The sequence below is a fragment of the Anopheles arabiensis genome, chromosome 3 (assembly GCF_016920715.1).
Source record: "Anopheles arabiensis isolate DONGOLA chromosome 3, AaraD3, whole genome shotgun sequence".
Classification (NCBI taxonomy): Eukaryota; Metazoa; Arthropoda; class Insecta; order Diptera; family Culicidae; genus Anopheles; species Anopheles arabiensis.
The window spans coordinates 92,018,618-92,031,253 of NC_053518.1; the positions used below are offsets into that span (position 1 = coordinate 92,018,618).

At 46.2% G+C, this 12,636-nt stretch overlaps 2 protein-coding genes across 4 annotated transcripts; both read left to right on the forward strand.

The window, feature by feature from the left end:
• The first annotated feature begins 965 nt into the window (after positions 1–965).
• LOC120904010 (alpha-tocopherol transfer protein-like) lies at positions 966–3,004 on the forward strand. The gene is made up of 4 exons (XM_040313710.1): positions 966–1,394; positions 1,474–1,769; positions 1,836–2,211; positions 2,410–3,004. Exons 1-4 carry the CDS (start codon positions 1,326–1,328, stop codon positions 2,671–2,673), a joined length of 1,005 nt encoding a protein of 334 aa, XP_040169644.1. The 5' UTR covers positions 966–1,325; the 3' UTR covers positions 2,674–3,004.
• Positions 3,005–5,535: 2,531 nt separating this feature from the next.
• Positions 5,536–12,628, forward strand: LOC120902093 (glucose-6-phosphate isomerase). 3 transcript variants are annotated; one of them, XM_040310591.1, is made up of 5 exons: positions 5,536–5,672; positions 6,009–6,184; positions 8,072–8,894; positions 8,976–9,221; positions 11,715–12,628. In XM_040310591.1, exons 2-5 carry the CDS (start codon positions 6,054–6,056, stop codon positions 12,189–12,191), a joined length of 1,677 nt encoding a protein of 558 aa, XP_040166525.1. In that variant the 5' UTR covers positions 5,536–5,672; positions 6,009–6,053; the 3' UTR covers positions 12,192–12,628. The 3 variants fall into 3 exon arrangements, with proteins under 3 accessions (XP_040166525.1, XP_040166526.1, XP_040166527.1); XM_040310592.1 differs by lacking the exon at positions 5,536–5,672 and adding an exon at positions 5,679–5,831; XM_040310593.1 differs by lacking the exon at positions 5,536–5,672 and adding an exon at positions 5,702–5,770.
• Positions 12,629–12,636: the final 8 nt, after the last annotated feature.

Here is a 12,636-nt window from a genome sequence, read left to right on the forward strand (position 1 = left end):
ATATATAAGTGTCAAGAGAAAGAGCAGTAACCGATCTGAGCTTCTCTCATCGCAGGCATCCTAAACAGTATTCCAAGTATTCCGCTCTAGTTCCCTCCAATACATTATAAAACGGACATTTCCTACCTCTGTATCTTGTATGAGTGATGTGAATTTGCTGATAGTTGGTAGTGTGCGTCGTGTCGTGTTCTGCACGACAACAGATAAGATAATGGGAGGGTCTTTTGAATAGTGACTGAAGTAACAATTAGAGCGAACTCTATAGAGCAATCAGTGCACGAATGGTAACAAAAGTTCAAGTTCGTACAATCCACAAGAATACCTTTTTTAAGCCATTTTAGCTTATTTATTCTTCATAAGTTAATTTATGGTATAACGTATAATGAATATTTATGAACATCTTCCGTAGAAAGACAGCACATCCACAATCATCATGATGATACCGTAATAGCACATCCATGTCCCTATTAATACCCACTCAACCATCCTCTATCGCTCGAGTGATCGCACTTTCTTCAAGATGTTTGAAGTGTCTTTACCTACTTTTCTTTCCCACAAATATTTGCCTTCCATTACGACTCCCATTCTGATGAGATTGTTTCCCTGTTTTCCCCTTCACACTGTAATACATATTCATTTATTCACACTGGTTCAATCGAAAAAACAACCGTAAAAGTGCTTCAATGAATCATACAATCCGCCCTCCGAGACAAAAAAAGGAAAACTAGAACAATAATTTAATCTCCCCAAAATCAAACCCCAACCCCCCCTAACACGAATTAATGTATTAATGAACTTCCGCGAATGTGTGGCGCGTCCGCAATACTCACGCGCGTCAATTTGCACCGTCAGCAAACAGAGTGCCTGGTCATGCCGGGAGACACGGGAGACAGCAAACCACAACAACACCACCAACAACAACAAGGCAACCCATTTCGCGCACCAACGCACAGCTCCACCGGCGCTTATCTATCAACGCCACCGGAGAGAATGTCAAAAACCGGATCGCGTTCACGTTTGCGCCAGTGTGTGTGCATGTAGTGGTGCGTTGAGATTCACTGGACCACCGACCGGTGTGTTGCATCTGACGCTCTCACCACACCACCCGAAACGTGGCCACAGTCGGACGGTTCCAGAAGCGTGCGGCGGGCTGCCTCACACCACCACTGCCAACGCTTGCTCTATCTTATCTGTGAGCTGATCAATATATCCTAAAAAAACAGTGCAGTGAACGTGTAAAGTGTATATGGCACATTGTTAGCGGGACTGGTGCGTCAGTAGTGTGCTGAAATTTGGTGCGGTAAGCCGGTTTTTGGTGGAGCGAGATGAGCGTGAAGGTCGATTCGGTAACAAGCGAAGTGTTCTCGGCACCGGCGACAGACAGAAAGATGATCGTAAGTGTTGTGAAATCGAGGTGTTGAATGTCTCTGCTGTGAGTGGGTCTAATGATACCCCGTTTTCCCACATCCAAAGCCTATCCGAACGATTCCCGAATGTCTGAAGCGAAAGACAGCGGAGGAGTTGAACGAAAAGGAAGGCACACTTACCGAGGAGCTGACGATGATCAAGACCTGGATGAAGCAGTCCGGTCACATCCGGGGCCGGATGGAGGATCAGTTTTTGCTCGGATTTTTGCGCTCCTGCAAGCACAGCATGGAGAAGGTGAAGATCAAGCTGGACACGTACTACACGATCCGCTCGGTGCTGCCGGAGGTGATGCGCAAACGCGATCCACTCGATCCGTTCGTGCGGAGCGTCATCAAGATGGGGTAAGTGGACCTTTCTCCCGGGGGGAGGGGGTGGAAGTACTTCGATACTGATCTTGCTCGAAACAGTGTTACAGTGCCACTGCCCAAAACGGTACACCCGGACGATCCGAAAATCATTCTCATCCGGGGTGATGCGTTCGACGGCGACGTCTGTGACTTCCCGGATATACTGAAGGTGTTTACGATGATTGGCGATTTGCTGCTGCGGGATGACGATCAGATGATGATCTGCGGCCAGGCTGCCATCATCGATCTGGGGCACTCTTCCAGCAGCCATCTGTTCAACTTTAACCTTTCCTTCCTGCGCAAGGCATCGATTCTGAACCAACAGGCATCACCGCTCCGACAGAAGGGTTTCCACTTTATCAACACACCGAAAAGCTTCGATCTGGTGCTGAACATCTTCAAAGGGCTGATGACGGAGAAGAATCGCAAACGAACGGTAAGTGTGCGGGTTCCCAGCCAATTCCTTCTGGATGCATCCACGCCATGTGCGTAAAACGGCAATCAAGCGTGCGAGATAAGCGCTGGGAAACGGGCATCAAAAAAGACCCCGCGTGATATCGACCGAACATGGCGTGGTCACACACACACACATAGAGGGTTGATAAGTAGTAACCGGTTTGTTGTTTTCCCCCAGATCGTATCGCACGGTTCCAGCCTGGAGTCACTGCACAAGTACTTCCCACCGTCCGTACTTCCGGCTGAGCTGGGTGGGGAGCTGGGTCCCGTCCAGCAGTACGTGGATGAGTGGGAGCAAAAGCTGATCGACAATCGGGCGTACCTGATCGAGGAGGAAGGGCTCGGCGTTGATGAAGGCAAGCGCCGAACGACGAACCCGCTGGCCGAGGAGAAGGATCTGTTCGGGACGGCTGGAACGTTCCGAAAGCTGGAGATTGATTGAGCTGGTTGACTGGACTTTGCGTGGGTATATTAGGCAAGCTGTCCTGAAGCCAGAAGGCACTGGGAGTGTTGTGAATCAGACCTTGGTGTGTCTTTGTGTCTCTCATGGAGCGTTGTTGAAGCTTTTCATGCAATTGGTGACACACGCGTGAGACGCTCAAACCCAACTCCAGTGGTTGCTGTGATGCACCATACTGTAGAGTAACCATGGAAAAGCTTTTATGATTAAGTTTTATGTAAACAAATGTCTGTAGATAAGAGCATTTTAGTGAATGTGTGAAAGTAATAGGTTAGTTTTAATGTTATTTAACTAATAAAACAATATAAAGAAACATATTAACTGCATCAATAATTAAATCAGGGAAACTCAATGAGATATCTACCAGGAGTGATCATGTCCATTCAACATGTGCAACACCATAAAAAAGCGAGAAAAAAAACCGGCGCTCTTATCAGCAATCATTATTGGACCATCGAACGAATTATCTCGTCTGGGCTACCTTTTCTTTTTATTTTCGGACCACTACAATCATTATCAGGCCCCCTTGTCTTACCCTTGTCGTGGCTTTATTGGTTGGCAATTTGGGGTCGATTTAATTTCGTCCCATCGTGGGATAATCAATCGTCAATATTGAAGGAATGATCTAGACGAGGAGACGAGCCTATGCTCGTACAATGTTTATAGAACCATTTGTTAGGAATTAGTTTTTGAAATATAGAGTAATTTGGAATGTACAAGTTCTAAGAAAATCGCACTTACCTACATCAACATGTAGTAGTTCTCTCCCTCCCAATTGCACCACATACTATTGATTGCTACTGCAGACGAATATATCAATTTGAAGCAAAAAGAAAGCAGACCTCCCCAAACAAAGCGCAATGCTTAATCTCGCTAACTCCACATTAACCTTACGCTAATCCCGTTAAATACCTACAAAAGCGCCAAATTGCAATCGATACGATACTAGAACGAACTAGTACTACATGTTCCGTGCCCGTGACTTGTGTGCGATAAATCGTCTGCGGTGTCTACAGTCTAGAGAGAACACCTCCCGGGGCTGTTAGACCGCCTGATGGATGGGAAACAAAGTTTCACCCGCTGTCGCTGTCGCACCCCACGAGCCCCACGAGCGAATATTATTACGCGTCCTAATCGTTACCAGAACCAATTTCCGTGCGACAATTGTCGACGTGGTTCGTGTGCCTGACTTCCGGTCGAGCGGGAGAATGGCGGTATTGGTGGTAGTACTTGGACGGCACACCAAACACCGATCCATTAACCGTGAGAAATCGTGCCTGGAACGCCGTTGAACCCTGTTTCGCTGTTTGCAGAATTTATGGTACGCAATCGAATGGGTACGCAAGAAGGTCAATTGATGGTGTTTGGCCACGGGCAGGAAAAGCTGCGTGAAATGGTATTGCCAGCCTCAGGCGAGAGAGAGAGAGAGCGGTCCGGTGGACATTACGCGTACCGGACCTTAGCGCACCTTTCGTGAACCGAGCTCATATCAATTGTGGCCTCCCTAACCACCAATCAGTTGTGTGATTGTGTGGTCCGAATCAAGACGCATAAATTAGCCGGATGTATGTAGCCCTAAAAAACGGGGAAAGAGCAAAACACAAAAAAGCAAATCCTCCAACGTGCCACTTCACGCCATTTTACCATTTCGGCGGTAAATCGCGGACGTAAAGTAATTAATAAAAGGACCCAATCTCGGGGGTTCTGGGTAAGAAGTTGGAAGCACACAAGCACTGCCTTGATGAACTGGATTAAAGGATTAACATCTCGAGCTTGTGGTGCTAAAGTTTCGAAACGAGAATGAGCTGGGCCCTTTTGTCGGTGCTAATGACTTTCGAGACGTTTTAAGTTGTTGAGCTGAAGCTTGATTTCGTTATCGTGCGACATCGGCCCGCAAGAAGCCACGGTGCTACGGTGCTATCGGACGGCCAATTTACGAACTCCTCGGCTTGGGAGTCCCAAAGGGTTTTGGTTGTGAACATTGCTCAGCCTAACTGTGGCTGGGCATGCAAATTTCGTGTGCCTGGGCAGATGATGTTCCTACCGAGTTATTTCTTCTGATGTTTTCCCTTTCCTGAGAAACAAATTACGTGCAAAACACGGAACGAACCATCGCATCGGATGATCGTTCTAATCGTTTACTCGTTTTCACTCTACTAATCCAGACAAGTTGAATGATTTTACGACGATAGTCTTGGTGCTTAGCAAGAAAGATAAAATGATGTGCTGATGTTTTGTATTTACTTTTTAATTGACAAGGGTTTCATAGCTAGAAATGTGCTTTCAAAGTTAATTTATATGATCTGAACATATGAACAAATTGCTTATCTTCCATTGAATACATTAGAATTTAAACAATATAAGCCTAAATAAAATTATTAACAAACAATAACGAAGTCCAATTCCTTTCAAAACAACACAGTCCACGTGGCCGAACAAAGAAATTGGTTAATTTAGTCCATTATTTTGCCGCCCTTTTCAATTTTGACCTTTTCGACGCATGACAGTTACCCACTGTTTGCTCACAGTTGGTTCTGCTGTCATTCTCGCGTTCGCTCTCTTTCTCTCTCTCGCGTTTGTTTACAGTGGAATCGTTCCACACTGAACACTTTGGTTGACTCTCTTTTCGTAAATTTGTAACAAAATGGGAAATAAATACCATCAATTGCAACACTATAAATATGCAAAGTTGAGAACAAAACCTTGCTTATTTCAAAGATAATGGAAAGATAAACAACATCCAACCTCCCGCGGCTCTACTGTACGAGCGAGAGAACAACAAAACACCCGATTGTCATTCGATGATACTTTCAAGCCGGATTGAAATCCTGCCCCCGTTCGGTACAAAACCACGCATCCACGCATGTACGGGGCCGTGCTGCGTGACGCGATCCAAACTCAAGCCGGCTTCGGGAGTACGAGAGCGAATGTTTTTCATTTGACATTGAGCCCGCAACGCCGAACGAAGAAGCAGCAAGAAGGTGAGTGTTTCTGTGGCGATCACGAACGCACGAATCCAGCCAGCGCCGTTTGCAACACACTCGGAGGTCTCTCCATTGGCTGCCCCTTTGCTTGCGAGGTCAGAACGGTGTCCTTTGCGAGCCCTGTGGTCAGACAAACCGTGACCGTTGAGCCCTCCGGTAGTACAGTGCGAACCGAATACCTGTTTTTCTGTCCGCCGCGCGCGCGAGCGTTCCTTCTTCCAAAGCTAGCTCTTTTTGCCCCCGGCTAGTTCGGTGTTATCAGCAATTAATTAGCAGTTTATGCATTTTTACCCCCCTCCCCGTGTGTGTGTGTGCCTGTGTGTTTACTTTTAGTGGTGTTCAACTTCATTCCCGTGGAAAGTGAAAGGTGCAGCGAAAATGTCGGGCCGAGTGCTACTGTCGAAAGATTCGGTGTACCAGCAGATCAAGGAGTATTACAACGCGAACGGTGCCTCGATTAACATCAAGAAGCTGTTCGACGAGGATGATATCCGTTTCGATAAGTTCCAGTAAGTTCGTTTGTGATTTTACACCTTTTTTGCACTATCGTTCTAATACACAAAAGGCAGAGCGAACGAAACAGTCCGTACGATGATGGCGGTTCTTTGCGATCATGTCGGGCCACGCTTGACCTCCGCGATCTCTAACGAAACGGCGGTCAAACGACGCAAGCCGGAGGCCCCCCCATAATGTCGACCGAAACCGAACAGCAAGAAGTGCCAGTGCCTGATCGGAGTGAAAGGAAACGGGGTGCGGTGGCGTTTTGCACCGAACCAAACACCCCTAGAGCGCACAATTTGTTACAATCTGTTGCTCTTCTTGGTTCCACAGTTTTGTTTCAAATTGCACACCTCCTTACATTTGATGTAATTTGGTGCTTATGTTACGTCGCGGGCCGGCTGCAAGATTATGAACGGAACATGACGTAAGGATAATGAGTTCGCCATTTCCTTTTCCACGAAAGGTGCAACGAGAATGGATGGCTCGTTAGAAGCCCGTTTCGGCCCATTTCGGCAACCTTTTCCTGCGAAGCAAAGATAAGAATTTTTGCAACGTCGCGAAGTGAGTTCAATTGTTATCAGTGATTCAGGTTCTTTTGAAGAGGTTTTGTTTTTGATTACTATTAGAATCTTATTTAAACATTGAATTTTGCCAAATTTAGCCGTTAATTCAATTAGCATATTTATAGCATTTTTCTTGGTCAGTTCTGATGCAATTTTATTCGTTTGTTTGCGTTTGTACAAGTTCTGTTTCTGCAGTCTGAGTGAGATTTTAATTTGTTTGCTAATATTTGTGCAACACTTATGCAAAATCTAGTTAGATTTCCTTCACAATATGAATTTTTAACCTACCTATATCAACTGAAATGAGCAAAGCGATAAAATCTAATACGATCGGCTAATCCAATAGAGTTCAGGGGTTGGCAATCGGTTCAAATAAAGGGACGGAATTGAGGGAATTCATAAATTATGCGGGTTACTTTTTCGAAAAAGTAAAAGTGTTGGTTGTTTTTCGATGTTAATGCTTATAATATTTACCCCCAACATTGAGTAACTTTTGTACCCAGCCTAAAGCAAGATATTAGCAAGGTTTACCCACTACAGTGTAGATATTTTCTGAACGTTCTAGCGTTTTACATTTAAGTACTTCCCGGTAAAATGGTCCCAAGAGCCAAAGAGATTTAGCTCCAATGACCGGACTTTATCTCGACCCTTGGGTTAGAGTAGTTTTGCTAATTTTGTAATTTACGAATACCTCACAATACTAGGAGCTGTTTCCTTGAATATAAGAGTTTCTTATTACAGATTATTATGTTAAACTTTATAGTAATTCTAGTGCGTTTTTGTGTCAGCATGAATTGATTCAATTTATAGTACAAAAAATCAAATTTATTATTAGAACAGAGATGACTTCATCACGCCTATGTTTTACCATCTTTTGAAACACTTTTATTACCTCTATGCACAATAACTAAGCCATAGGTTCAATACTTTTCCTCAATCAATCGAATTGTTATCGTAGTATTTAGGTCAATGTTTGAGCGATTCAGTTGTTTTTCGTCTTGTGTTGTTTGAACCATTTTAGAGACAGAAGATCGATATAATTCGCTCTTGCTCTCTCTTCTCGTTTGTCATTACCTAACCTTTGCAAAAGGTACAATGCCGTTTTAAAAACCCCATCATAAATAGAGTGGCTTAACGTAAAGTGAAGGGAGGTTGGGTGGGAGGTTTATACGAGAGCGGGTGAACTTGTTTGCCACGCAGCACGTGACATAACACGATGTGGAGGGCACGTTCACCCCGCTCCGGTACAACAAACACACGGGGGTGCTCCAATAAATGAATCGAGATGTAATTTATACCTTCATTTCTCTCGTCACACTTACCCCCTCACAGCTTGAAGCTAACGACCCCGGCCGATGGTGACATCCTGCTCGACTACTCGAAGAACCGCGTGACGGACGATGCGTGGAATCTGCTGCTCGAGCTGGCGGAATCGCGCGATGTAGTCAAGATGCGCAACGACATGTTCAACGGTGAGCGCATCAACGTGACGGAGAACCGGGCCGTGCTGCACGTGGCACTGCGCAACCGGTCGAACAAACCGATCCTGGTCGACGGGAAGGACGTGATGCCGGAGGTGAATGCGGTGCTGGCGCACATGAAGGAGTTCACCGAGCAGATCCACAACGGAGTGTGGCGCGGCTACACGAACAAGAAGATCAGCGATGTGGTGAACATTGGCATCGGTGGGTCCGATCTGGGGCCGCTCATGGTGACGGAAGCGCTGAAACCGTACAACCAGGGCATCCGGTCGCACTTTGTCTCGAACGTGGACGGTACGCACATTGCGGAGACGTTGAAGAAGCTCGACCCGGAGACGACGCTGTTCATCATTGCGTCGAAAACGTTCACCACGCAGGAAACGATCACGAACGCGACCGCGGCCAAGCGCTGGTTCCTGGAGCGCTGCTCGGAGAAGGAGCAGGTGGCGAAGCATTTCGTCGCGCTGTCCACCAACAAGGAGAAGGTGGCCGCGTTCGGCATCGACACGAAGAACATGTTCGAGTTCTGGGACTGGGTCGGTGGACGCTACTCGCTCTGGTCCGCCATCGGGCTGTCGATTTCGCTCGCGATCGGGTTCGACAACTTCGAGAAGCTGCTCGAGGGTGCCCACTACATGGACAATCACTTCATGACGGCACCGCTCAATGAGAATGTACGTAAACGGGTGTGGGAGAGGGAGAAGAGCGTATAACTTATGGCTTATTCTTCTTTTAAATCTCCCATATAAATTTAGGCTCCAGTCATCTTGGCGCTGATGGGCATCTGGTACTCCAACTTTTACGGTGCCGAAACGCACGCACTGCTGCCGTACGATCAGTATATGCACCGCTTTGCCGCCTACTTCCAGCAGGGCGACATGGAGAGCAACGGCAAAGGTGTCACGAAGGCGGGCGAAACCGTTGACTTTGCCACCGGGCCGATCGTTTGGGGCGAACCGGGCACGAACGGTCAGCATGCGTTCTATCAGCTGATTCATCAGGTAAGTTTCTGTTAGCTTCTCAAGTGCCCTTTTTCCACTTCAACTGGACGCTCTTTATCTTTTTTCCGCAAACGATTACGAGCGGTGTCGTGCACTACAAATAATTGAATTGATAAGTAGTGCATCACGTGTTATCGCCCTCCTATGGGTTGTGTTGCACACTTCGAATAACACTACCAAGCACAATAACACATCTAGATTGACCTGTAAACGTTTCCGGGGTTGTTTTAGCATTAGAAATCCCATCCACGAACGATGATTGATGAGTGGGTTGGCAGTTACACGATACGAAATTTGATTTAATGAGTGAAATTCATCACCCTCTTAATTCGCCTTTGTGGATACGTGCTGTCGTCAGATCGAAATCTGTTGACCGCCAGACGGTCAAAAGGATAATGAACCAATTCCCAGAAAAAGCTTAGGAATTCTTGTAGCAAGTGTGTAAACGGCCCGCCATGAAAAACGAACTCTCAAATTGAGTCGTAACCATTAACGGTTCGTTCGTCTGTTCGGCCGGCCGCAGCAGTAGTAAAACGCAACAGATTGCTCCACTTTCAGCCGCAGAAAAAGAGCTCTCCCCCGCGTTACACTGTGAACACATATTTTTCAGTGCTAATTTTCTCAACCTTTTCCAACCGCTGCGCTGTGCGCGTAATTTATCGTTTCCTTCCTTCCGGTGACGAAGCGAAGATTGCTTTCGATCCAGCGGCATGTTGTTAGTCGCGTGCTGTGATAAGCTGCTCGAATCTAACGCTGCAATTAGGTTTGTTTGACGTGTCCCCGCGTCGATGGGGAAAGCATGATACGGGGGTTTCATGTGACGATTTTCAGGTTAGGGTTTGAGGGCAACCCGTGAAGAAAGTCAGCTTGATAGTAGCTCGATCTCTATTAATCAGGGTCGTGTTGTAAAAATGACCCTATCCATGGGTGGAAGAAAATTGGGGCACACAATTCAAGTGAAAGAACATGTTCCCAACCAAGCGCACAAATCAACCCATTTTTATTATGATAAAGTGTCATTATTATCACGCACTTAAGTAATATTGACACGCTCCACATGAGTGCTATTAACGAAAAGCATGTAAGTGTTCCGAGCCAAAATATTGCAGTCATTAATAATAAATACTACAGAATATATTATTCAAGTCGTGAGAATTGTGAAGAAAAGTAATGAAAAATGAACGCAAATGAGAATTCATTACCAAATCAGACTACTAAATTTACTTATAAATATCAGGACATGCAATCAGCTCAATCTGAAGGTCTATCACGCAGCCACTAAGACTTGATAGAATGTTTGGGACTGTGTGATAAAGTCTCCATTTTATGACGTGCCTAGTGCCTAGCTTTCTTCTGGAACTGCTTCCAATCAAGCCGACACAACAGGAAATTATACATTTCCTTAAAAAATAGCACCCAAGATTAAACTCATTGATTTGTAATCCACAAATCTGTTCTTGACCGGACTTCGACGATCATTCTTGTACCGTGTACGCAAGGAAAAACAATTCCCGTACCGAATGTAGGCCAAGGATTTCAGGATTCATGGTTTTAGGGTCTTTTCTGGACCTAAACAAGTGGCGATATGACCTAATTACGCCCGATGTAATAATTTAACATATAAATGTACCCAATGGTGGTAGGATACCCTTCAGAACGAAACAAATCTTAAAACGCACATTAGCTTCTTCCAGTAGGACACAACTTCATGTTCCATGTGACCCGGATGGAGTGCGCTAAAATGTACTTAAAATGTGTTTGAAGGATTTAAAAGGATTGTGCTCATTTGCTGTAAAGGGGAATACTTCTCCTTCTTGTCAAGACGCTGGTGGTTCGACGCGTATTACTAAGAGCCACAGCACATGCCACCGGGCAATTACAGAGTTCCACATTCGGCACTTTGAACGACGAGGAGGAGGAGAAAATGCGACGCAAAAGAGTAACTCAAACACTAAAATGTCCCAGCTCGCTCACTGTAACTTTAACAGCATCGATTGCCCACCGCCGATATGAGGTAACTCCCCTCCAACTCCCCCGATACACTGGAAAAGGGAAGGAGGTAAAATGCCTGGCGCCTTTTGTGGGATGAGGATTGAATTATCCCGACCCCGGTGTGATTTGAATACCGGACGATTGGTCGTACCGATATATAGCTCAGACCGCATGACCTTAAAGCCCGTAGAAGGGGAACCACAAACCCGAACAAACGGTTCTCGTTGATGGCCTCGGCGATATCGCGCGATAGCGAGAGCGCGATGGTGTTTATGTTTATGGTAATTTTCTGCGAAATTGATCGCTCTGTATACACATTCACAAAACACCTCTCCTGCGCTACTAATGTCCGAATCGGTCACTGGCTATTAAATCGTGTTTCGCCCATTACCCACCAACGGGCCATTGACCGCGCCGCACTCCGTCGATGGATCAATATCACTCTTTGAACACAACAATAACTTCTCTTTTACATTACTTTCCTTCCTCCTTCTCCCACAGGGCACTCGACTCATTCCGTGCGATTTCATCGCCCCGGTGCAAACGCACAACCCGGTCGAGGACGGCGCTATGCACACTATCCTGCTCGCCAACTATCTCGCCCAGACGGAGGCACTCATGATGGGCAAGACGGCCGCCACGGCGCAGGCCGAACTGGAGAAGGCGGGATTGGCGGGCGAGGCGCTCGAGAAGCTGCTCCCGCACAAGGTGTTCACCGGCAACCGGCCAACGAACTCGATCCTGGTGAAGAAGGTGACACCGTTCGTGCTGGGCGCACTGATCGCGATGTACGAGCACAAGATCTTCACGCAGGGCGTCATCTGGGACGTGAACTCGTTCGACCAGTGGGGCGTCGAGCTCGGCAAGCAGCTGGCGAAGGCGATCGAGGTCGATCTGGCCGACCCGAACCAAACCACTACGCACGATTCGTCTACCAACGGGCTGATTAACTTTATCAAGATCAACCAGGAGAAGTAGAGAGCTGAGGGAGGAGGAGTAGAGATCGAAGGGGTGTGTGATTATTTATTTAAAAAGTTGAAAAACGTGGTTGAAAAACCATAACACATACGTATGTATGTAGGCACCACACTTACTCTCTCTCTTTCTTGGTAGCTACACATTTGGATGTTATCTACACCCACACAAGGAAAATGGTAAAAATCTCGTTACACACACACTCAACTCAATTGAGATAAAGAGTAATTTGCTTGCAGAGATATAGATCGCATGTAGTCCCGCTCTTATCACACAAGAAACATTTGAAAAAAAAACGGTGCAATATTATTAAACTATTTCTCGTAGCTTCTCGTAACTGTGTGTGTGTGTTTGTGGCCACATACACACACATACTAATATGCATGAGTTGTCGCGCTCAAATGTTATCCAATAAAGCTGTAACAGTGTTAAAGTCGTAACTTCGGAA

What these genes read in the sequence shown, in the direction of transcription:
- LOC120904010 (XM_040313710.1), top strand. Translation starts at nt 1,326, where the DNA reads ATGAGCGTGAAGGTCGATTCGGTAACAAGCGAAGTGTTCTCGGCACCG. An exon ending in CGACAGACAGAAAGATGATC is followed by an intron (nt 1,395 to 1,473) that starts GTAAGTGTTGTG and finishes CCACATCCAAAG; the next exon opens with CCTATCCGAACGATTCCCGA. An exon ending in AGAAGAATCGCAAACGAACG is followed by an intron (nt 2,212 to 2,409) that starts GTAAGTGTGCGG and finishes GTTTTCCCCCAG; the next exon opens with ATCGTATCGCACGGTTCCAG.
- LOC120902093 (XM_040310591.1), top strand. Translation starts at nt 6,054, where the DNA reads ATGTCGGGCCGAGTGCTACTGTCGAAAGATTCGGTGTACCAGCAGATC. An exon ending in ATCCGTTTCGATAAGTTCCA is followed by an intron (nt 6,185 to 8,071) that starts GTAAGTTCGTTT and finishes ACCCCCTCACAG; the next exon opens with CTTGAAGCTAACGACCCCGG. An exon ending in TCTATCAGCTGATTCATCAG is followed by an intron (nt 9,222 to 11,714) that starts GTAAGTTTCTGT and finishes CTTCTCCCACAG; the next exon opens with GGCACTCGACTCATTCCGTG.